The sequence below is a fragment of the Heptranchias perlo genome, chromosome 21 (genome assembly GCF_035084215.1).
Source record: "Heptranchias perlo isolate sHepPer1 chromosome 21, sHepPer1.hap1, whole genome shotgun sequence".
In the NCBI taxonomy this organism is placed as follows: domain Eukaryota; kingdom Metazoa; phylum Chordata; class Chondrichthyes; order Hexanchiformes; family Hexanchidae; genus Heptranchias; species Heptranchias perlo.
This window is the reverse complement of record NC_090345.1, coordinates 44,597,909-44,620,284: the sequence shown is the minus strand read 5'-3', so window position 1 is coordinate 44,620,284 and position 22,376 is coordinate 44,597,909. Positions and strand designations below refer to the sequence as shown.

The following is a 22,376-nucleotide window of genomic DNA, read 5'->3' as shown; positions in this document are numbered from 1 at the left end:
CAATTCAGAACGGTCAATTCAGAACGGTCGCAGCAAGTGAAAGGCAGACATTAGCAGACAATTGCAATTTAAATTTGCCGGTTTGCAGGGAAGAAGATTCACCCAGCCCAGGGCTGGCGAGCACTTTTCCACAAAATTAATTTTGTCGAGGGACATTTTGCCGAGGGGCATTTGATGCACGGTACAGGCAGTGGTAAAACTAGCTCCTGTGATACAACACACCACACCTCCTGGTACGCAATGGGAGCAGGTCAGGGTAAGTTCATACTGGTGATTTAAAAGGAAGTGGAAATTCGTGGGCATCGTGTTCTACATGAATTTAGTGCTGCAAAATATAATTCACAGTGAAAACTCACCCACGTAAAATAAACCAGGTGGGTAATACTTGCAAAATCACACAATTTGTTCGATTCCTTATCCAATCTTAATTGTACAATAAGCAATTTTATTGCACAAAATTAGCAGCATATTTATTCTGCACTATAAATTATACAGGCACTAATCACCATGCTAAATAAATCAAGGTCATCAGGGAGCAACTGCGATACAGTGCAAGATAAACAGTACATGGAAAAATATTAAAATGTTTTTCCTTTTTCTGAAACATATGCATAATTTGAAGGGATGATCAACTGAAAGCACAAACTGCTTTAATTGCTATTACTGGGAGCTGGCTTCCGGAATGCTAGAATCATTGGCACTTTGTGGTTACTTGCAACTTATGCCTTTGCTTACAAGGGTTGGCTGGATCCAAGGGCTAGTCACCTTAGGGAATGTAAGAACACTAAACGCTGGTTGAGGAGACCAGGGTTGAAGCCCTGCCAAAAATGAACCCTAAGAGGCTGGAACATCCATGGAGGTCAGTGGGTGGTTCATTAAGTCGGGCAGTAGCCACTCAAAGCAACTTCAGAGTATGAACGTCAGCAAGCCAAGCAGACTGTGTGACTCAGCAAACTAAAACCGGTATCTTCTCAAAGACAGGTGGACGAACACAGCCCACAATCCCCAGTAATGTCACTGCACAACAACTTGCATTTATATAGTACCTTTAATGTTGTAAAACGTCCCCGAGGCACTTCACAGGAGTGTAATCAGATAAAAATTGACTTCAAGCCAAAGGAGGAGATATTAGGGCAGGGGACCAAAACTTGGGTCAAAAAGGTAGGTTTTAAGGAGCGTCCTAAAAGGAGGAAAGAGAGGTAGAGAGGTTTAGGCAGGGAATTCCAGAGCTTAGGGCCTAGACGGCTGCAGGCATGGCCACCAATGGTCGGGTGAAGGGAATGGGGGATGTACAATAGGCCAGAATTGGAGGAACGCAGTTTTCTTGGAGGATTGTAGGGCTGGAGGAGGTTACAGAGATCGGGAGGGCGAAGCCATGGAAGGATTTGAACACAAAGATGAAAATTTTAAAACCGAGGTGTTGGTGGACCGGGAGCAAATGTAGGTCAGCGAGCACGGGGTATGTTGCAAGCCAATTTGAGAAGGATTTCACTAACGTTAAAGAATAGCGCACCTACACTACAAAAACAATTAACACTTGAGCTCATGTGATACATTGCACAATGCCTCCTGACACAAGGTGATAGGAAGGTAGGAACAGGAGGAGGCCATTCAGCCCCTCGAGCTTGCTCTGTCATTCAGTTAGATCATGGCGGAAAAGTCAATAAGTGGCTTCTGTACACTGAAGCGTGCAGGTAAAGGCCTCAGTATTGATGAGGCTTGTGAGAACTATTTTATGCTGAGTACGTTCAGGAACTACCTCATTGCTTCATGAATATTTATGGCAGGTTCATGGAATATCATTTAACAGAAATTTTTCCCCACACGATTAGTATGTATCCTTGCAGAACTTGCAAAAAAAACGTTTTTTTTTTAAAACAATGCAGAGCCAATTGTTTTCTTTCTTTAGGAATGTAATCAATATTGCCTCAGAAGGAAAAATGTGGTGTGCTTACAAAGATCTGATATTGCACAACCTACTGTATACAAGATGTGCTTACAAAATATGGTGCTGTCTGAAATTTCACAATACATTCAAAAGGGTCTGTGTGTTTAACCTTGCATCATATTTATGTGAAATGCTGTGATATATTTCACAAACCTTCGAGCCAATAAGCCATACATAAATAGTTGATGCAATCTAGCAAAGTGGACAAGGCTTGCAAACTGGCCCAAGGAAAGAGATGTTGACAGAAGTCCATACTGGAAATCATTACAAGAATGTAATATTATTAAAGCACATACTCTGCTGCAATGGCTCAGCCAGTTTGCCCAGAGAGCAGTAGAGCAAAACAGACCAGTGAACATTTCAAGTTCAATCCCCGGTCTGTGCTGAGGTAGAGGAATCGGGGTGGGGTGACTATAATTTGGCTCAGTGCCCCTGGGTTAGTAAGGGGAAAGTTGACCACAGTTTCTATCCTTGGTTGGTACTCCCAGTGTGGACTGTCGGCATAGACACGATTGGGCGCAGTTGTGACGCTCTCACAGTTCAACAGTCTGGCGACACTCGCTGTCAAGGCTTATGCAGATGGAGCTGGGTGCGTGCAGAACTACTCCCCAGCAAGGTGGCAATGCATTCAGGAGAAGAGGGGAAGGGGAGACGAGTGGCCGGAGCAAAACAAGGATACAAAACATAAGCATGGAAATGTTACTAACAGTAAAACTTATTGCAGCGTATTCAGGTGAATAAGGACCAAGGCTTATTAAATATAAGTGTAAGTTCAGTGATCCTGCACTGCTTGCATGGAGCATGGAGCCTCACTATGCAGCAGCTAGGCCAGAGAACATAGGAACTGCTAAACAAAAAAGGACCAAGGTCCATCTAGTTCATCTTCTACCATCCTGGTAGTCACATGATACAATGATAATGGAGTTGTTGACTAATCATAGTAATCAATCTCCATCAATTAGTCAACAACAGACCCAGACATGACGTGAGGAAAACCCCCAGTGGAGGAGAGCTTTGGGAACCAGAGGTCCAAAGTCACCGTTCCTCCCAAGCATGTTACACTTACCATATGTCATGTCTCAAATTACTCATCTACTGTATCCCAAAACATTATTTTCTGAAATAAATCTAATTTGCATTTGAATGAATCAACACTTCCTGCTTCCACCGTCTCCCTAGGCAGCCTGTTCCAGAGATTGACCACTCACTCACTGAAATACTGTTTCCACAGATTCATTATGAATTTACCCCCGCTTCAAGCACATGTGTGTCCTCTGGGTCTACTGTTCCGGACAAGGTGAAATAGCTTGCCATGGTCTACATTATGTAACACTGCAATACTGACTCCCCAACCCACACTCCCGTCGAGTGAGGCTCCAATGCTGGGAGCACAGGATCGCTGAATAAACCTGTCAGAATAACGGATGCCTGGGAGCACTTACAAGGCACTAATCCATTCGAGGTGTTCAAATAATGTCACAAACCCCAAGAGGGGAACACAAGGAATTAGAACAAACCTGCAATTAAATTACAGGCTTGAAATGCTTTTATGCAAGATTTCAGTTTAATGTGATGCTTCTCATTTAGTTTGCTTGGTTTCTCTGGAGCAGAATCTGGCAGTGCAGACACGAGGAGAATAGTGACAGTGATATAGTTAGAGAGAAATAATCTGCAGCTGGATTCATGGAAATTTTTAATAAGACTAGAAAGACTTGCATTTATATAGCACCTTTCACGACCTTTGGATGTCCCAAAGCGCTTTACAGCCAATGAAGTACTTTTGAAGTGTATTCACTGTTGTATTGTAGGAAACGTGGCAGCCAATTTGCGCACAGCAAGCTCCCACAAACCGCAATGTAATAATGACCAGGTAATCTGCTTTAGTGATGTTGGTTGAGGGATAAATATTGGCCAGGACACCGGGAAGAACTCTTCTGCTCTTCTTTGAAATGGTGCAGTGGGATCTTTTACATTCACCTGAGAGGTTTAACGCCTCATCCAAATGACAGCACCTCCGGCAGTGCAGCACTCCCTCAGTACTGTACTGGAGTGTCAGCCTAGATTTTGTGCTCAAGTCCTGATCATAAACCTTCTGACTCAGAGGCGAGAGTGCTGACACTGAGCCGAGGCTGATGCCACTGACGTAAGAGAAAAAATGATAAATGTATAAAAAGAGCTGTGCTGAGGTGGTGAATGAAGCAATCAGAATAGCCTTTTGTGTTTGTAATCACTGTGAAGAATATACTGTATATAGATCCCTCAGTAAATTGATGCAGTAAGTAGCTCAGTTATATAAACCTGCAAGGTCCCAGGTCAGTCCCTAGTTGGTCTGAGCCACGAGTAAGGGACTGCCGCTCCAGATCGATTTCCAACATCACCTGCTGGAAGTGCAAGTGTGTGGATGCCTGGGCGAGGACAGGATCCGGCCGGGCTATGATGCCCCTTGTAGTCGAATAGGCTGCCGAGACTCACTCTTATGTGAATAACTGGGGTGCGGGACCATGGAACCATACCGCAACAAGGAGTCAGGAGAGGACAGGGTGGGAAAGAAAAAATGGTGAGGAAACGAAAGCCACTCTGTAAAGTGCAGTGAAATCAAAGTGCTGAGCTGGTATTGGACGGTGTGCTCAATTAAAACTTGCAGCCTAGTATATAGATCATAAATACTAATGACATTAATCATTGTAGGCAGAAAAACTAAATCACAATCACCATCACAAGCTAACCATTATTTTCTCCACACCCCGTTTGGACCAGTGCGAACCCACGTCAACTCTGTTTTTGGAAAGTGCAAGTGTTGCACGGAGTCGAGCTCATGTTTCCACTCGATCATTAACAGTATGATTATGTCACGTACCCAATTTGGAAAGAAACCAAGCCTGATAACACTAAGTGCCTTATCACGGCTGCTGAAATAAACCCAATGAAATGGTTACACATTTTACAAATGAGATAATGGAGACAAATTAATGTTTAAGATAGTGTTTGCGGAGGTATGGCCAGGTGGCCTTATTGTTCCCTGCGTGTCCATTTTAAACAGTGAGCCAGAGGCAGCTGAAAGTGGCCACATTGGTATTTACAGGCACATGAAAAAAGAACAAAGACAATCTACAGCAGACCCAATTTCAAAAGGCAGTGTCAGATGACAGGAAGTTACTTCTGAAGTTAAATTTAAAAAAAAGATTTTTAACTTTATTAAGCTGACAAATTAACATTTACAGAGCGCTAGCACCAGAAAGCAAATCCCTATTTCTAGTGATGAGGAAGAACATTTGAAATGAGGCACAAAAGCGAGACTCATTTAAAAAGCTCTCTGTATAAAGTCATATCCATTTTACAAGTCCTGGTCCTAGAACACATTTCAAATAATGGATGGTCAGGAATGCACTCCAAATTTATATGGGTTTGGCTCTGTGCCATGGACGTACATGCAGGTGGCCCATCCCCCAACATCTGTTATTTTCTATATCTGTGTATGCATCTATAGACAGAGCGTGGTCTTTATGCACTTTGTCTTTTAAAAGGTTGTTGGCATTAGTTTAGGGCTGCGTGTTATTCTGGCTAACTGTAATTGTTACTAAAACTCTATACTGTTAATGGCTTAATAGCTGCAAAACTAGATGTTGTAGAAATGGTGACAGATTAATGCATTGCATTTCACCCCAAAAAAAGGCGCAATGTAAATGATGGGCTCTCTGCACACTTAGAAGATGGAAGGAATAAGAATAAGGATCTTCATCAACGGTTGACTATCGTCGGATCTACGTTGCTCTTTCTTTGGGTTGTTCTGTACTGCGGCTGCGTCACAGTTTGCAGGCTGTGGCTGCCGTTGGCTACCTCAAGGATTAGCTCATTAACCTTTTGATGACATTTCCTCCATCAAGGGTCAGAAGGTTGTGGATTCAAGTCCCACTCCAGAGATTGGAGCACGTAATCCAGGCTGACATTCCAGTGCAGCACTGAGGGAGTGCTGCACTGTTGGAGGTGCCGTCTTTCAGGTGGGACGTTAAACCGAGGCCCTGTTTGCCCTCCCAGGTGGACGTAAAAGATCCCACGGCACTATTTCAAAGAAGAGCAGAGGAGTTCTCCCCCGATGTTCTGGCCAATATTTATCCCTCAACCAACATCACTAAAACAGATTATCCGGTCATTAGCACATTGCTGTTTGTGGGAACCTTGCTGTGTGCGGGAACCTTGCTGTGTGCAAATTAGCTGCTGTGTTTCCTACATTACAACAGTAACCACCCTTCAAAAGTACTTAATTGGCTGTAAGGTGTTTTGGGGCATCCTGAGGTTGTGAAAGGCGTTATGTAAATGCAATTCTTTCTTTCTATTGCATTTCACCCAAAAAAAAGGTGTAGTGTAAATGGTGGGCTGTCTGTACACATAGAAGATGGGAAGAAACATAGCAGCATCATCATCACCATCATCAGTCAACCATCATCAGAGTATGGTTACTCTTACATTGACTTGTTCTGTACTGTAGCTGTGTCACAGGATATGGAAGCCGTTGGCTAACTCAAGGATTAGCTCATCCACCTTTTGATGGCATTTCCTCTATCAAGGGTCCCACTCCCCTCCTCCAGGTGGTCATCTGCCCGAAGCCATTAGCACTTCCTGGAGGTGGCCTGGTTACTTAATCACCGCCCGGCTCAAGGTGTTAACCAGTTACAGGTAGTACCGTCTACTGTCATTACGTATAGCAGGTTCTAACACCTGACCTGACACAAAGGAAACATATACGAAGGGCAAAACACATCAGAGGATGAAAATCTCTACTGGAACTCTTAAGTACTGAGTGTGTTCAGGTTTCAATAGCTGCACCGTTAATCAGAGGCTCATTTGATGAAGCTATTCTGAACGCGAATTCTCTAAAGTGGAATTAGAGAGAGAAACAGAACCACGGGAGATTTAGTAACTTGAGTTGGAGATGCTCCATGTGTAGAGGGAGCTAAGTGATGATTAATATTTGCATTGTAAAGTTATAATAAATCATTTAATCCATTCAAAGCAAGAATCAGGAGGTTAATTATTTATATTAACTAAGGTATTCATTGCTAAAACTGTTTGCTGTTGAAGAATTGCCCATATTAAGGACATTATCATCTGACAATTTTACCATGGTAATCTGTAATAAGCAGTGTACTTTTTCACTCTTATACGACTTCATCTAGTGCATTCTCATTGTATAACTGTCACTCATTCTTGATCACTTTAATTATACTTCTGCTTAAAAAAAAGTTTTGTTACCCTTTTGATTTTTGAGCTTTAAATCCTGCTGTAGCACTTAAAGGGTTAAAATACTGATATTGTTGTAACATGATAATATAATAAAAACGATTTAAAAGGAAGGAAAATATAGGACTATTTAGTAATTGTGTACATTTGCTTACAGCGAGTCAGGAGATATACAGTTTCATACCATACAATGCACAATTTTTAATTCTGCTGTGTCTCTTTTTTAGGCAATAAAGTGCAAATGTTTTGAAGTAAACTTAAGCTCAAGTCACTCAGAGTTTCATTGTTGTTTGGTTAGGGAACTTTGCACATTGTAAAGTTTGCAAAGTTCAAACTTCTTTATTTCAGCTGTAGTCAGAAACACTCAGCATTAAGCAACTGGCTTTTTTCTGGGCTTTTTTAAAAGTTATTTTGCACTGGTAAAAAGTGTGATGCATGGCGTGTATCGTTGGAGTGTGATGAGTGTGACGTCTGGCGTGAGTGTGACGTCTGGCGTGCATTGTCATTCCCTTTTTAGTACAAAAAATAGATATATGTAGATAGATACTGAAATAGATAGAGAGAGAGACAGGCAGACAGAGAGATATTAATGGATGCTTGGGAGCAAGTCATAAGGTTGTAAGCTAAACGAGGGGGTTATACGACATTATAAGCTACAAGAATGAAGCTCAGGCAGTTTACAAATAGCTGACCATGCCTGAGGTTAGGTTACAACCGTCAACTTGTGCCCTGGTATTTATCTATTATTTCTATAACCTATACTGTGAATGCAATTTTATATTACAACAATGAAGTGTTTTGTCACAGTGCCAGGATTTGAGAGTTTTTCACAATGTCAATGTAATGCAAAATGGCACTCATCTTGTTATGTGATTACTACATTAGAAAGGAATTCCAGCAGACTATAGGAACATTCCATTTACTATATATAAAAAAAGATATACACACATATTAAACCTATTTATTATTCACTGGAAATTAGACATTCTTTGAAGCATGTACAATAATAATTTATGTTAATAATCCTATTGATGGTTACTTGCATAATGTGGTCATAAACACATTATCTGAACAAATGAGTCAGCCCATTGTGTATTTTTCCACTCGGTCTGCCCAGAAAGGGCAGCTAGTCAATGCTTTTTTATTATTTTTAACTTGCCTTTCAGTTCTCTTTAGAACAAAAATCTAAGTGGAAAAGAAGCCAGTTTGAATTTATAGTTACAGTGACTGATAACAATCTGCAAAGAAACTAATTAAAGTAATTTGATAACCTAATGGCAGCTGGAGAGAGAGAATTCCAGAGCTCGAAAGTTCAAGGTTAATATTTCCAAATAAAGGAAACACGGACAATATTGCCAACTGCATTTTGTCAGTTTTACTCATTTCTGGCAGCAGTCCAATAGAATGTGATTTTCAGCAGAAATACCTGCTCTACATCAACAACCCAGCCCTTCTCAAGACTGATATCATGTTTACTTTGGTTCTATAAAAGCTGTAGAATGTTGTAATCTCCAAATTGGATCTAACCAGCTTCCTCCGTCTAACCAAAGCAGAATGCGTGCTCATCCCATCTTCCCGGTTCTTTGGCAAAATTGTTAACCAGCGTAGCCATAATCAAGATAATATTTAAACAACGAGACTGCATCTCCTTTGAGCAATAAATCCTTTTGCCCTGTCCTTTGGCTACTTTGTATCAGGTGTCTGGGTTGTAAAGCAAGAGGAGCTAGTTTGCAGTTGCAGTGTTTATCTTTTCTTTAAGCTTTTTTCCTTCACCACAATCTAACTCAACCTTTGAGAACTTGCCAACCTTGGGCTGGGTGAAATCATCTTCCCCGCAAACCGGCAAAATTAAATTGCAATGGTCTGCAAATGTCTGCCTATCACTTGCTGCGATCTTTCTGAATTGACCTTTCTGAATTTACCATTAGCGAATGTTTTGTGCAGAGATAATACACATAATTATAAAATGCCTTTTGTGCTCATTGGGATGAGGGACAGGACTGCCCTCTCTTTTTATATGTTCAGCCCTACAACCCTTCGAGAACTCTGCTTTCCTCCAACTCTGGCCTCTTGTGCATCCCCCATTTCCATCGCTCCACCGTTGGCGGCCATGCCTTCACCCGTCTTGGCCCTGAGCTCTGGAATTCCCTCCGTAAACCTCTCCACCTCTCTCTCCTCCTTTAAGACCCGACTTAAAACCTACCTCTTTGACCAAGTTTTCTTGGATCGGTGTCATTTTTTGTCTGATACGCCCCTGTGAAGCTCCTGTGGACGTTTTACTATGTTAAAGGTGCTATAGAAATGTACCTTGTTGTTAAAAAAAAACTTGATGAATTTAAATGCAAAATTTTGTAACGTGATGTACATGTCCAGCCTTTCTGAGCCCTACAAGCACTGGGTGTTACAAACGTTCACTACACCACCTCAGGCTATCCCTCTGACATTCCAAAATGGTTTGGGGACTTACTTCTAATCTATTTTTATAAATTGATTTCTGTGCACGAAAGAGAATGGTGAATATTAATAATTAAAATGGTAATGGTATTACATAGAAAGGTGAATGTTAATAATTAAAGAAACAATTTTGATGACCTAAATATGCATTTTTAGTAATCGAACGTACGTTTTTCTGTTTTACATATTCTAATTTTTCCAAAATATCCACAGTAGTCTACTGTGCTTGAAGTAAGCAACTGCTGTGTAAAATGATCAGAACTACAACATCCTGTGGGAGTTGCAGAAGACAACTTGCTGGATGATCAAAATCCTGCTGAATTGTTTGATTTGGTGCAATGTCACTGCTGGCCACTTGGTGAACCAGGAGGGTTTTTAAGAGGTGTTCAACTCCAACCTTTACGCTGGATTTACGATACAAGTTTAGTGCCGTGTGAACTGCTCTCTGCTTCACGCTGATGCTAAACTTGTGCGGTGTAAACTGATTGTGAAGCGAGTCTCACTCCACTTTGTTCCAGGTTGGGCTGGATGGAAGCTGCATTCGCAGTATAACTGCGACATTGTTATGCAGCGAGACTTCATCATACCAACGATACAGTTGTAGCATAAATGCACCCTCAGTGAAATCATTCTGGCTGGCTTTTGTAGCCTTTTGTTCATAGTTCATTCACGAAACATTTTGTACCAGAAAAGAATTCAACTTTTTGTTTTTCAATCAACTATTTGATTCCAATAATGCATAAAACCTGAAAATTATTTTTACTTGCTCCTGTTTTCGGGCCATTTCCCAAACAGCACAGCCTGACAGTACAAGTGACCTCTTGTTTTACAACAAAGCCAAACTCAATTTCTGAAGAATTCGACACGACAATCTAGTAGGGTGCCAGAACAAGAAAACAATGTTTCTTTTAGATTTCTTCACGGTTTAGTAATGTAAAAATTAGACCAGTCCTTGGATCGCAACATATTTTGGCATCTTTCAACTTTGCTTAAACAGTTACGCAGTCCACCAGTTAGAATTCCAAACATTTACAACGTCCTCTGTTTCAACCACGTTGCTAACTCAGGTTACTAACTTACAGTGTGAGAGAAGGCACTTACCAAACTCGTCGCAGACGCTCTTGTTTTCAATCAGTGTTGGATGATCAAAAGTATCGCGGCAGTACAGGATCCGGGTACTTTCGTTTAGTATCGCAATGCCACCCAACGCCATCACAAATTGGTCGGCCAGCCAGGAGGACGATCGGTTCTGAATCCTCTTCAACATGGTGCGATAGCGGCAGTACTGCGGGTAACTGAGGACAATGATTTTGGTGTCGTCGACGTCATCACCATCGTTATCATCATCAGCGCCTACGGAGAAACACGAGCGTTATACGTGTTGGCGGAGAGTAATAATTGTATGGAATGGAACGTGGACCTGGCCTGTTGCCACGGACAATATGTTCCAGCTGTCTTAGCCTCGCATTCCTGTTTAAATTTAATACATTTCAAATCACTGGGAAACAGGGTACCGTCGGTAATATATTTGTTCCCATTATCATCCTAATGTAGCAAGGGAAATATCACAATCCATTATGACACAACGCAAGAAATAGCCTTGAAGGCTCATTAATATGAATCACTGAAACACAACGCGTTAAAAATTTACACATAGATATAATAATAAGCCCCATTATGCAACTTCTGGGAAGATGGAAGCTAGCTTGTTGTATGTTTAAATATTTATTTGAAAGGATATTCAGGCAAAAACACACACATATAATTAATGCATAACAAACTTGTGTTTCAAACAGGATTGTAAAAGTGCTTTGCTATATACTGGGAGCTAACTTGGCCTATGGCGACCAAAACAGGAAATAGCACAATAATGCCTAATAGACTCATTATCCTGCACTAACTCAGGCTGACAGATACCACACCTAGGCTAATGACATATATGTAACAATTTATCAATATTACCAAATATAATGAGCTAAACAGTACCTTGTATAGTAACTAGAATCACAGGTTTGCTGGACAGTCTAAATCCCTTAAGCATACTAACTAAGCGATAATTAATAAAATACTGTTCTATAATTTAAGGGACTGCGATTTCTTGCAAAAACATCCTGGAGGGAAAAAAACGCTAGAGATTGAACTTGGAAGAATCGAAAAGGACAACGTTCAAGGATTCTGCTCTAATTTTGGCCGTCAGATGTACCCCCCCCCCCACCCCCCGATCCCTCCATCTCATGTTTTGATGGGTGAATGCACCATATGGTTGGAAGTTATACAGGCCAACATGTCCAAGGTACGAGCTCTGGTCTATGCTGAGTTAGATGATCTCAGCTGCGACACATTGGAGCACTGCAATTCAAAGTCCCTGAACGACAGAGCCGGTAAACTAACAAAAATTCCCACTCCTCTTTGATACCTGCCAACGCCTGCTGGAGCTACATGTGGGTCTGTGGTTGTTGGGTAAGGGTCTGTGGTTGTTGGGTAAGGGTGGGATGGACTTCGACGTCAACAGTTACTTTTGCACGACTGAATGTTCGTTCTTGGGTTATGGGCAACACTGGCAGTTGCCCAACTTTAGTTGCCCTGAGAGGGTGGTGGGAGCAGCCTTCTTCTTTAAAGCCACATCAGCTCAATATAGTGGAGAAATCAGTAAAATGTTGAACGTAGCTAGAGAGCTGCCTTAGTCCAGTTGATCTGCTACTTAATCTTTGAGGCAACAAGGAGTCACATAGAATTATCAAATCATACAGCACAGAACTAGGCCTTTCGGCCCATCGTGTCTGTCAGAATTCCAATTTTTAAAGAGTGCAGTTAGTCCGCTACTTTTGTGTCCCGGTGTGGCAGTTTCTAAGGACATAAGAAATAGGAGTACGAGTAGGCCATACGACCCCTCGGGCCTGCTCCTCCATTCAATAAGATCATGGCTGATCTTCGACCTCAACTCCGCTTTCCTGCTTGATCCCCATATCCCTTGATTCCCCTAGAGTCCAAAAATCTATCTCAGCCTGTGGGAAGAAATTCCTCCTCATCTCAGTCTTGAATGGCCAACCCCTTATCTTGTGACTATGCCCCCTAGTTCTAGACTCTCCAGCCAGGGGAAACAACCTCTCGGCATCTATCCAGTCAAGCCCCCTCATAATCTTATGTGTTTCAATGAGATCACCTCTCATTCTTCTAAACTCTAGACAGTATAGGCCCATTCTACTCAATCTCTCCTCAAAGGACAACCCTCTCATCCCAGGAATCAATCTAGTGAACCTTCGTTGCACTGCCTCTAAGGCAAGTATATCCTTCCTTAGATAAGGAGACCGAAACTGTACACAGTACTCCAGGTGAGGTCTCAACAAAGTCCTGTACAATTGTAGTAAGACTTCCTTACTCTTGTACTCCAACCCCCTTGCAATAAAGGCCAACATGTCATTTGCCTTCCTAATTGCTTGCTGTACCTGCATATTAACTTTTTGTGTTTCTTGTACGAGGACACTCAAGTCTCTTGGAACACCAACATTTAATAGTTTCTCACCATTTTAAAAATATTCTGTTTTTCAATTTTTTTTATTATTCGTTCATGGGATGTGGGCGTCGCCGTCAAGGCCAGCATTTATTGCCCATCCCTAATTGCCCTTGAGAAGGTGATGGTGAGCAGTCTTCTTGAAATGCTGCAGTCCGTGTGGTGAAGGTTCTCCCACAGTGCTGTTAGGAAGGGAGTTCCAGGATTTTGACCCAGCGACGATGAAGAAACGGCGATATATTTCCAAGTCAGGATGGTGTGTGACTTGGAGGGGAATGTGCAGTTGGTGTTGTTCCCATGTGCCTGCTGCTCTTGTCTTTCTAGGTGGGAAAGGTCGCAGGTTTGGGAGGCGCTGTTGTAGAAGCCTTGGCGAGTTTCTGCAGTGCATCCTGTGGATGGTGCACACTGCAGTCACTGTGCGCGGTGGTGAAGGGAGTGAATGTTTGGGGTGATGGATGGGGTGCCAATCAAGCAGGCTGCTTTGTCCTGGATGGTGTTGAGCTTCTTAAGTGTTGTTGGGGCTGCACTCATCCAGGCAAGTGGAGAGTATTCCATCACACTCCTGACTTGTGCCTTGTAGATGGTGGAAAGGCTTTGGGGAGTCAGGAGGTGAGTCACTCGCCGCAGAATACCCAGCCTCTGACCTGCTCTTGTAGCCACAGTATTTATATGGCTGGTCCAGTTAAGTTTCTGGTCAATGGTGACCCCCAGGATGTTGATGGTGGGGGATTCGGCGATGGTAATGCCGTTGAATGTCAAGGGTAGGTGGTTAGACTCTCTCTTGTTGGAGATGGTCATTGCCTGGCAATTGTCTGGCGCGAATGTTACTTGCCACTTATCAGCCCAAGCCTGGATGTTGTCCAGGTCTTGCTGCATGCGGGCTCGGACCTCTTCATTATTTGAGGGGTTGCGAATGGAACTGAACACTGTGCAATCATCAGCGAACATCCCCATTTCTGACCTAATGATGGAGGGAAGGTCATTGATGAAGCAGCTGAAGATGGTTGGGCCTAGAAGACTGCCCTTGAGGAACTCCTGCAGCAATGTCCTGGGGCTGAGATGATTGGCCTCCAACAACCACTACCATCTTCCTTTGTGCTAGGTATGACTCCAGCCACTGGAGTGTTTTCCCCGATTCCCATTGACTTAAATTTTACTAGGGCTCCTTGGTGCCACACTCGGTCAAATGCTGCCTTGATGTCAAGGGCAGTCACTCTCACCTCACCTCCGGAATTCACCTCTTTTGTCCATGTTTGGACCAAGGCTGTAATGAGGTCTGGAGGCAAGTGGTCCTGGCGGAACCCAAACTGAGCATCGGTGAGCAGGTTATTGGTGAGTAAGTGCCGCTTGATAGCACTGTTGACAACACCTTCCATCACTTTGCTGATGATTGAGAGTAGACTGATGGGGCGGTAATTGGCCGGATTGGATTTGTCCTGCTTTTTGTGGACAGGACATACCTGGGCAATTTTCCACATTGTCGGGTAGATGCCAGTGTTCTTCCTACCAAAGTGAATAACCTCACATTTCCCCACATTATACTCCATCTGCCACCTTCTTGCCCATTCACTTAACCTGTCGATATCCCTTTGCAGACTTTGTGTCCTCCTCAGTTTACTTTCCCACCTACCTTTGTTTCATCAGCAAACTTGATACTTTGCAGCATTGCAAAGGTGGCAGTATAACTCTGGATTCAGGTCCCAACCCGACTCCAGCAGGTAGCAGTGTGGGATTTTCTTGTGGAAACTGTCTCACACTAGGTGGCTTCATGGAGCATTTACAACTCTAGTGCAGTGTTAGGCTGCATTTAAAAAATGTTGGGCACTTTATATAAACGTATGCACCATTTAATTTTAATGTTTTGAGAGTGTGAATGCTTCCCCCACCCTCTCCTCACCATCCAGGCTATCAAAATATTTAATTTACTGAAAGGGAGAACAGCTCTGTGCATGCGTGTAAGCAGCATATGTGGAGTTGTCTCTAAGAGCCAGGAGTACAACTCCCAGCCAGCAGTATAATCCTGGTGTTGCTGGCTGGCAACTGTGCTCTGCGGCTAGTGCTTGCAGACCAGTAGCACAATATAAACTACAGTTTTAACAAAAAAATGACTTGCATTTATATAGCGCCTTTCACAACCTCAGAACGTCCCAAAGCACTTTACAGCCAACAAAGTACTTTTGAAGTATAGTCACTATTGTAATGTAGGAAACAGCAGAGAAAGAGAGGTCGTACACAAGTACAATTTATGCCTTCAAGAGGTAGCTGGACCAGTTCTTGACTGGGGCAGAGATCACATCATCTAGAAGGTAAGTTTCTTTATAGATAATACTTGGTCCACGTGATCTCTTTGGACTGGTTTCGATCGCCTGAGGGGGTCAACGAGGAATTTTCCAGTGTATTTGTTCCCTTATTGGCCCTGGGTTTTTCTCTCTTTTGCCTCTCTCAGGAGATTACATGGCGTGGGAGGGTGGGAGGGAGGTTGTGGGGGGGGGGCGGGGGGTGTTGTTGTTGGAAGTGTTTGGTCATGAGGAGTGTGGGGCAGGCTTGATAGACCAGCTGGTCTTTTCCTGCCCGTCAATTTTGTATGTTTGTAAAGGCTGGTAATTGACTTGTCAATTAACTGGTCTATTATAAGGAAGTGTCCCGTTCTGTTCACCAACACAAGCTGAGAATTAAAGATTTTTCTTGGAAAATTTGATCACGATTTTACCATTTGTTCCCTTCAACCCGCCAACATCACTTGCGGCTTTCAAGAGGTTTCGATGGGGAATGTATGCAATTCCATTCTGCCATCCAGTACAGTTAGTTCATTTATTTGTTCTACATACAGTTGAACTGAGAGGTCACATGGTGGATGTATTTAATGTTTACCAGGACAAAGACAAACATTTTGTTCCTGCAGCATTGATTTAATTCCAACCCCACCCACAATTAAACTGGTCTATCCCTTTCTTTAAATGGATAACTATGAAGCACACAATAATTTGTACTTCTGAAGGCAACTACTTAAATAAATGCTGGGGTTTTTTTTCAGTGTACAATTGCTATTTTCTTACAATACCAAGAAAACATCCAAATGAGTTAGGCCCACACAGCATGCTTGTGTAAGGTTAGTGTAATTGGCTCTGCATTCAAAGAGCTCAGAAATTAATTCCCGCAATTAGATGCAAATGACGACATATATTCCGATTAATCAAACCTGGTTCCTTGTAAAATAAGCACAGCCGGGTCAAAGAGGGCATGAACGTGGCTTCTGGTGGGGAAGTCTAGAACAAGGGGGCATAACCTTAAAATTAGAGCTAGGCCGTTCAGGAGTGATGTCAGGAAGCACTTCTTCACACAAAGGGTAGTGGAAATCTGGAACTCTCTCCCCCCCAAAAGGCTATGGATTGTTGGGTCAATTGATAGATTGTTAGGTAAGGGTATTAAGGGGTATGGAGCAAAGGCGGTTAGTTGGAGTTGAGGTACAGATCAGCCTTGGTCTAATTAAAAGGTGGAATAGGCTCGGGGGGCTTAATGGTCTACCTCTGTTCCCTTCTTCCTAAATGTAAAGGGCTCAAGTCAAAATGTATTCGTTCCTGCCTCGCAGAGTGGTTTTTTTTTTAAAAGATCATTTGATGCAAGAACTGAGCCCAAATAACAATCAGGACTGCTTGCACCAAGTTCAATTGGATCGTGACTTCAGAGGAGCGACATGGGGCTGCGATTGCATCTGTTTCTCTTTTGCTATGGTTTAGCTCCGGAGCTGCACTGTAAATGCAGCCGGGATCGGGAGTCGGGACCCGATGTGAAACTCCCTGGCGGAGGGAGAGTCTTGCTCCGCACGGTATTGGAGTCTTTTGGCGGACATGTAGCAACAAGTGAAATGCAATTGTAACAGAAGGTTCTCTCCTGAGGGCGCATTTACAAGAGGGCGAATTTTAACCTAACCCGCTCCGGCGGGAAACTGACGGGATTAGGCCAGCCGCCCGTTTTACACCCCACCCGATTTCACTAACCGTCGAACGGGATGTAAAACGGGTGGCCGATCCCATCTCGTTAATTTCCCATGGGTGTGGGTTAAGGCTAAAAATGCCCAGTACGAGTTCAGCGTCAGTGCGAACTCCACCTTCACACCAATGCCAAACTTGTATACATCGGGCGTTAAGGCTCGAACTGACTCCAAAGCAAAGCCGAACGAGGCGCTTCCTCCTTCAGGGACTCTTACTCCACTTCAGGTTGGGTCCCCTGACTCCAGATTCAGGCTGCATTTACACTATAACTGCAGAGTTGGAACAAAGCGGAATCGCTCCAGTGACAAGACAGTTGGAACGCAAATGCAGCCTAAATTTCTATCCCTGGCTATACAATGAACAGAACTTGGCATTTCCCAGATGGATAATGAGGATTCAAATCCTGTTCATTCATTGCCTTGAAAGTACAGCGCTTTTGATAATCTTGAATAAAAGTGTGTTAAAGTTAAGACTTGAGTAAAATGGACTGAGTATCATTATCTTTGCAGTTGTACAATATAGTCAGTCAACATACACAGCACAAAAGAAATGTCAAAATGGATCTTTTAGTTCCTCTACTTGTAACAATGAACAATTTGAAGATTAAGTAGCAACATTATGATCATGGCGATATTTCTATGAGACTGGAACACAAATTAATTTTACTACTGCTTAATGATTAACACTGTTCCCATCCATCATCTTTAAATGCAGCATTACAACAACTTGCATTTATATAGCGCCTTTAACGTAGTAAAACTTCCCAAGGTGCTTCACAGGAGTGTTATCAGACAAAATTTAACACCGAGTCACAAAAGCAGATATTAGAACAGGTGACCAAAGGTCACTGTCTGCTCATTAGTTCAATTAACAGTTCTGATAAAGGACTCGGTTGGCTGTGAGAGTGGAATGGGAGATCTTTAGGATGCAACGGTGTACAACTTTGCCATATAAAACTTTAATATAGTTATTAAAGTAACATCACAGCTTTAAATCCATTTTGGTTTAAATTCGATCATAATCTAATACATTGTAAGGATGCCAGTTCTAAAAACTTGGGTCTGAACTGCCTCATTTTCATTGATCTACGGTATTATGATGTTCTCTAAGGGGACATTTACATTAGTTTGGTATTGGTCAAGACAGGTTTCGCTTCATGTTGATGTTAAACTTGCAGTGTCAGTGTGGAGTTGGAGCACAACCTGAACCTGGGCTGAGCCAGAGTGAGAGTCTAAGGAAAGAGTAGGGCCTATTAGAGTCCAAAAATGTAACCTGTGTGTGGAGGCGGAAGATGTGGGTATGGTTCTTAATGAATACTTTGCGTCTTTCTTCACAAAAGAGAGGGACGATGCAGAGATTGTAGTTAAGGAGGAGTGTGAAATATTGGATGGGATAAACATAGTGAAGGAGGAAATATTAAAGGGATTAGCATCTTTGAAAGTAGATAAATCTCCAGGCCCGGATGAAATGTATCCCAGGCTGTTAAGAGACGCAAGGGAGGAAAAAGCGGAGGCTCTGACCATCATTTTCAAATCTTCTCTGGCTACAATTGTGGTGCCGGAGGATTGGAGGACTGCTAATGTTGTACCGATGTTTAAAAAGAGAGAAAAGGATAGACCTAATAATTACAGGCCAGTCAGTCTAACCTCGGTGGTGGGCAAATTATTGGAAACAATTCTGAAGGGCAGTATAAATCATCATTTAGAGAGGCGTGGATTAATCAAGGACAGTCAACATGGATTTGTTAAGGGAAGGTCATGTCTGACTAACTTGATTTAATTTTTTTAAGAGGTAATAAGGAGGGTCGATGAGGGTAGCCCGTTTGATGTAGTCTACATGAATTTTAACAAGGCTTTTGACAAGGTTCTACATGGCAGACTGGTCAGAAAAGTAAAAGCCCATGGGATCCAAGGGAAAGTGGCAAGTTGGATCCAAAATTGGCTCAGTGACAGGACGCAATGGTCGACTGGTGCTTTGTGACTGGAAGGCTGATCCAGTGAGGTTCCGCAAGGCTCAGTACTCGGTCCCTTGCTTTTTGTGGTATATATTAATGAGTTAGACCTAAATGTAAGGGGCATGATTAAGAAGTTTGCAGATGATATAAAAATTGGCCATGTGGTTGATAGTGAGGAGGAAAGCTGCAGACTGCAGGAAGATATCAATGGACTACTCAAATGGGCAGAAAAGTGGCAAATGGAATTCAATCCAGCAAAATGTGAGGTAATGTATTTGGGGAGGGCAAACAAGGCAAGGGAATACACAATAAATGGGAGGATACTGAGAGGTTTAAAGGAACAGAGGGACTTGAAGTACATGTCCACTGATCCCTGAAGGTGGCAGGACAGGTAGATAAGGTGGTTAAAAAGGCATACGGGATACTTTCCTTTATTAGCCGAGGCATAGAATATAAGAGCAGGGAGATTATGCTAGAACTGTATAAAACACTAGTTAGGCCACAGCTTGAGTACTGTGTACAGTGCTGGTCACCACATTACAGGAAAGATGTGATTGCACTAGAGAGGGTACAGAGGAGATTTCAATGGTCCATTGAACAGAGGAGATTTACGAGGATGTTGCCAGGACTGGAGAATTTGAGCGATGAGGGAAGTTTGGATAGGCTGGGGTTGTTTTCATGGGAACAGAGGAGGCTGAGGGGAGATTTAATTGAGGTGTATAAAATTATGAGGGGCCCAGATAGAGTGGATAGGAAGGACCTATTTCCCTTAGCAGAGGGGTCAGAGGCCAGGGGGCATAGATTTAAAGTAATTGGTAGAAGGATTGGAGGGGAGCTGAGGAGAATTTTTTTCACCCAGAGGGTGGCGGGGGTCTGGAACTCACTGCCTGAAAGGGTGATAGAGGCAGAAACCCTCAACTCATTTAAAAAGTACTTGGATGTGGACTAGAAGTGCCATAACCTACAGTGTTACAGACCAAGTGCTGGAAAGTGGGATTAAGCTGGATAGCTCTTTATTGGCCAGCATGGACACGTTGGGCTGAATGGCCCCCTTCTGTGCTGTAACATTCTACGATTCTATGATTCTCCACGCAGGAAATTTTGTAATGAGAAAAAGAAAGAATTTGCATTAATATAGCGCCTTTCACGATCTCAGGACGTCCCGAAGCGCTTTACAGAAAATGAAGTACTTTTGAAGTGTAGTGGCTGTTGTAATGTAGGAAATGCGGCAGCCAATTTGCAAACAGCAATGAAATAAATGACCAGATCATCTGTATTATGTGTTGAGGGTCACATATTGGCCAGGGAGAATACCCCAGCTCTTTTATGCCCATCTGAGAGGGCAGTCGGGGCCTCGGTTTAACGTCTCATCCAATAGACAGCACCTCAGACAGTGCAGCATTCCCTCAGTACTGCACTGGAATGTCAGCCTGGGTTATAAACTCAAGTGTCTGGAGTGGGACTTGAATCCACAACCTCCTGGTTTAGAGACGAGAGTGCTACCCACTGAGCCAAAGCTGACACCTCTTGAGTTTGAAATCACACAGAGTGTGAATCCAGGGTGGAGGCACTTTGCAATACATCAAGGTTCAATGCTTGTAATGTTTCACATCGTTCACCTGAGGAAGGGGGAAGCCTCCGAAAGCTTGTGAATTTAAAATAAAATTGCTGGACTATAACTTGGTGTTGTAAAATTGTTTACAATTGTGAACCCCAGTCCATCACCGGCATCTCCACATCATGTAATGTTTCTATAAGAAACAGGTTTGCTTCCTTGATCAAACTTAACTCTTCATAAAATATTAGGGAATTTGTGGTGCATTTATGATCAAATTTTGCTAACGATTACGTCTTGTGAAGTGTCCATCAGCCTTGATTGTCCGATCAGCGTCAATTTAACGCTGGCCACAAGCTGTAAAGATGAATGGATTGGCGGCTGTCGTTAAAATGATGCCGATTGGAAAACCTAGGCTCGTCTGCATGATTTATTTTTCATCTTAACGCAACAATGCCTGAGTCAGCAAGAGGGACTGGGGCTGAAATTCGACTCGGGCAGCAGCGCATTACAGGTGGCCACCTCATGAAGGTTTGAACTGCAGCAGATTCTGCATGTTCACTGACAACACCCACTACCAAAACAACATCCTCCTGACCTCACGAGCAGCTCCACAACAGTCAACACTTGAAACATTTGCCTGAGGAAGGAGAAAATCTCCGAAAGCTTGTGAATTTAAAATAAAATTGCTGGACTATAACTTGGTGTTGTAAAATTGTTTACAATTGTCAACCCCAGTCCATCACCGGCATCTCCACATCATGTTCACTCACAGTTGAATCATTGTCAGCAGCAAATACCATGTACACTTAACTGGCTATTTAAGGGTTAATTCCGACAGGCACAATAGCACGATTCCATCATCGACCCTGTGTGCTCGTAAAAAATTGTTTTTTTTTTAAAAAGATTGATTAAAATAAATAGAATTGTTTTTTGGCAGATGGCCACCTCATGAAGGTTTGAACTGCAGCAGATTCTGCATGTTCACTGACAACACCCACTACCAAAACAACATCCTCCTGACCTCATGAGCAGCTCCACAACAGTCCGACTTTCATGTTGTTCGAAATAATAGCTCCAGAAACGATTGCTTGCAGTACGAGTGTAAAATTCCCCTTGGCACTGTTTCAATGCTAGCCCATTTATTTTGCCCCGTTTTAAAACAAGAGATGGAAGAATGTGACATGTTAATACGGCAAACAGTAGTTTTGAGGTTAATAAATACAACATAGGATGTGTCAGAGCGATCACAGTCAAATTAATCTCATCTCAGGCTACAGGTGACAATAACCAGCCAAGATTCGTTCTCATGTGCTGTCACTTCATGAGAACCTGTCAATGAGATTTTTTTTTTGTAATCACTCCCATTATTCTCTATAACATCTACTGCCCTGGAGTGGCCATAACTTGAAGGTGACTATCAGGTATAGAATGCAATAGGTCAGTGAGAAGATTGAAACGTGTCCCCTTTTCTCATACTCATTTGTTCAAAACTAATTTGTTCTTGGGATGTGGGCCACATTTATTAACAATCCCTAGCTGCCTATTCATTTTTGTCCCTTTGATTTCTACTGAAGAATGGGAGTTAATAAGCTCAACTCAAATGCAGGCCACATTCTTGCAACATCTTGGTGTAACACTTACCATTATTCTGCAGTTCTTCATGTGAGGACCTTATCTTTTACTGCTCCCTTGCACCCCATCATTTTGCAGGCAGAAGAACA

General features: G+C 42.7%; 1 protein-coding gene across 1 annotated transcript in view; it reads right to left on the bottom strand.

Moving 5' to 3' along the window:
- arid5b (AT-rich interaction domain 5B) overlaps window positions 1-22,376 on the bottom strand; it is a 124,610-nt gene that overhangs the window by 72,237 nt on the left and 29,997 nt on the right. Inside the window, exon 4 of the mRNA XM_068002606.1 lies at window positions 10,742-10,993. Coding sequence (XP_067858707.1) covers window positions 10,742-10,993 — 252 coding nt within the window. The remainder of the gene's footprint in view (window positions 1-10,741; window positions 10,994-22,376) is intronic.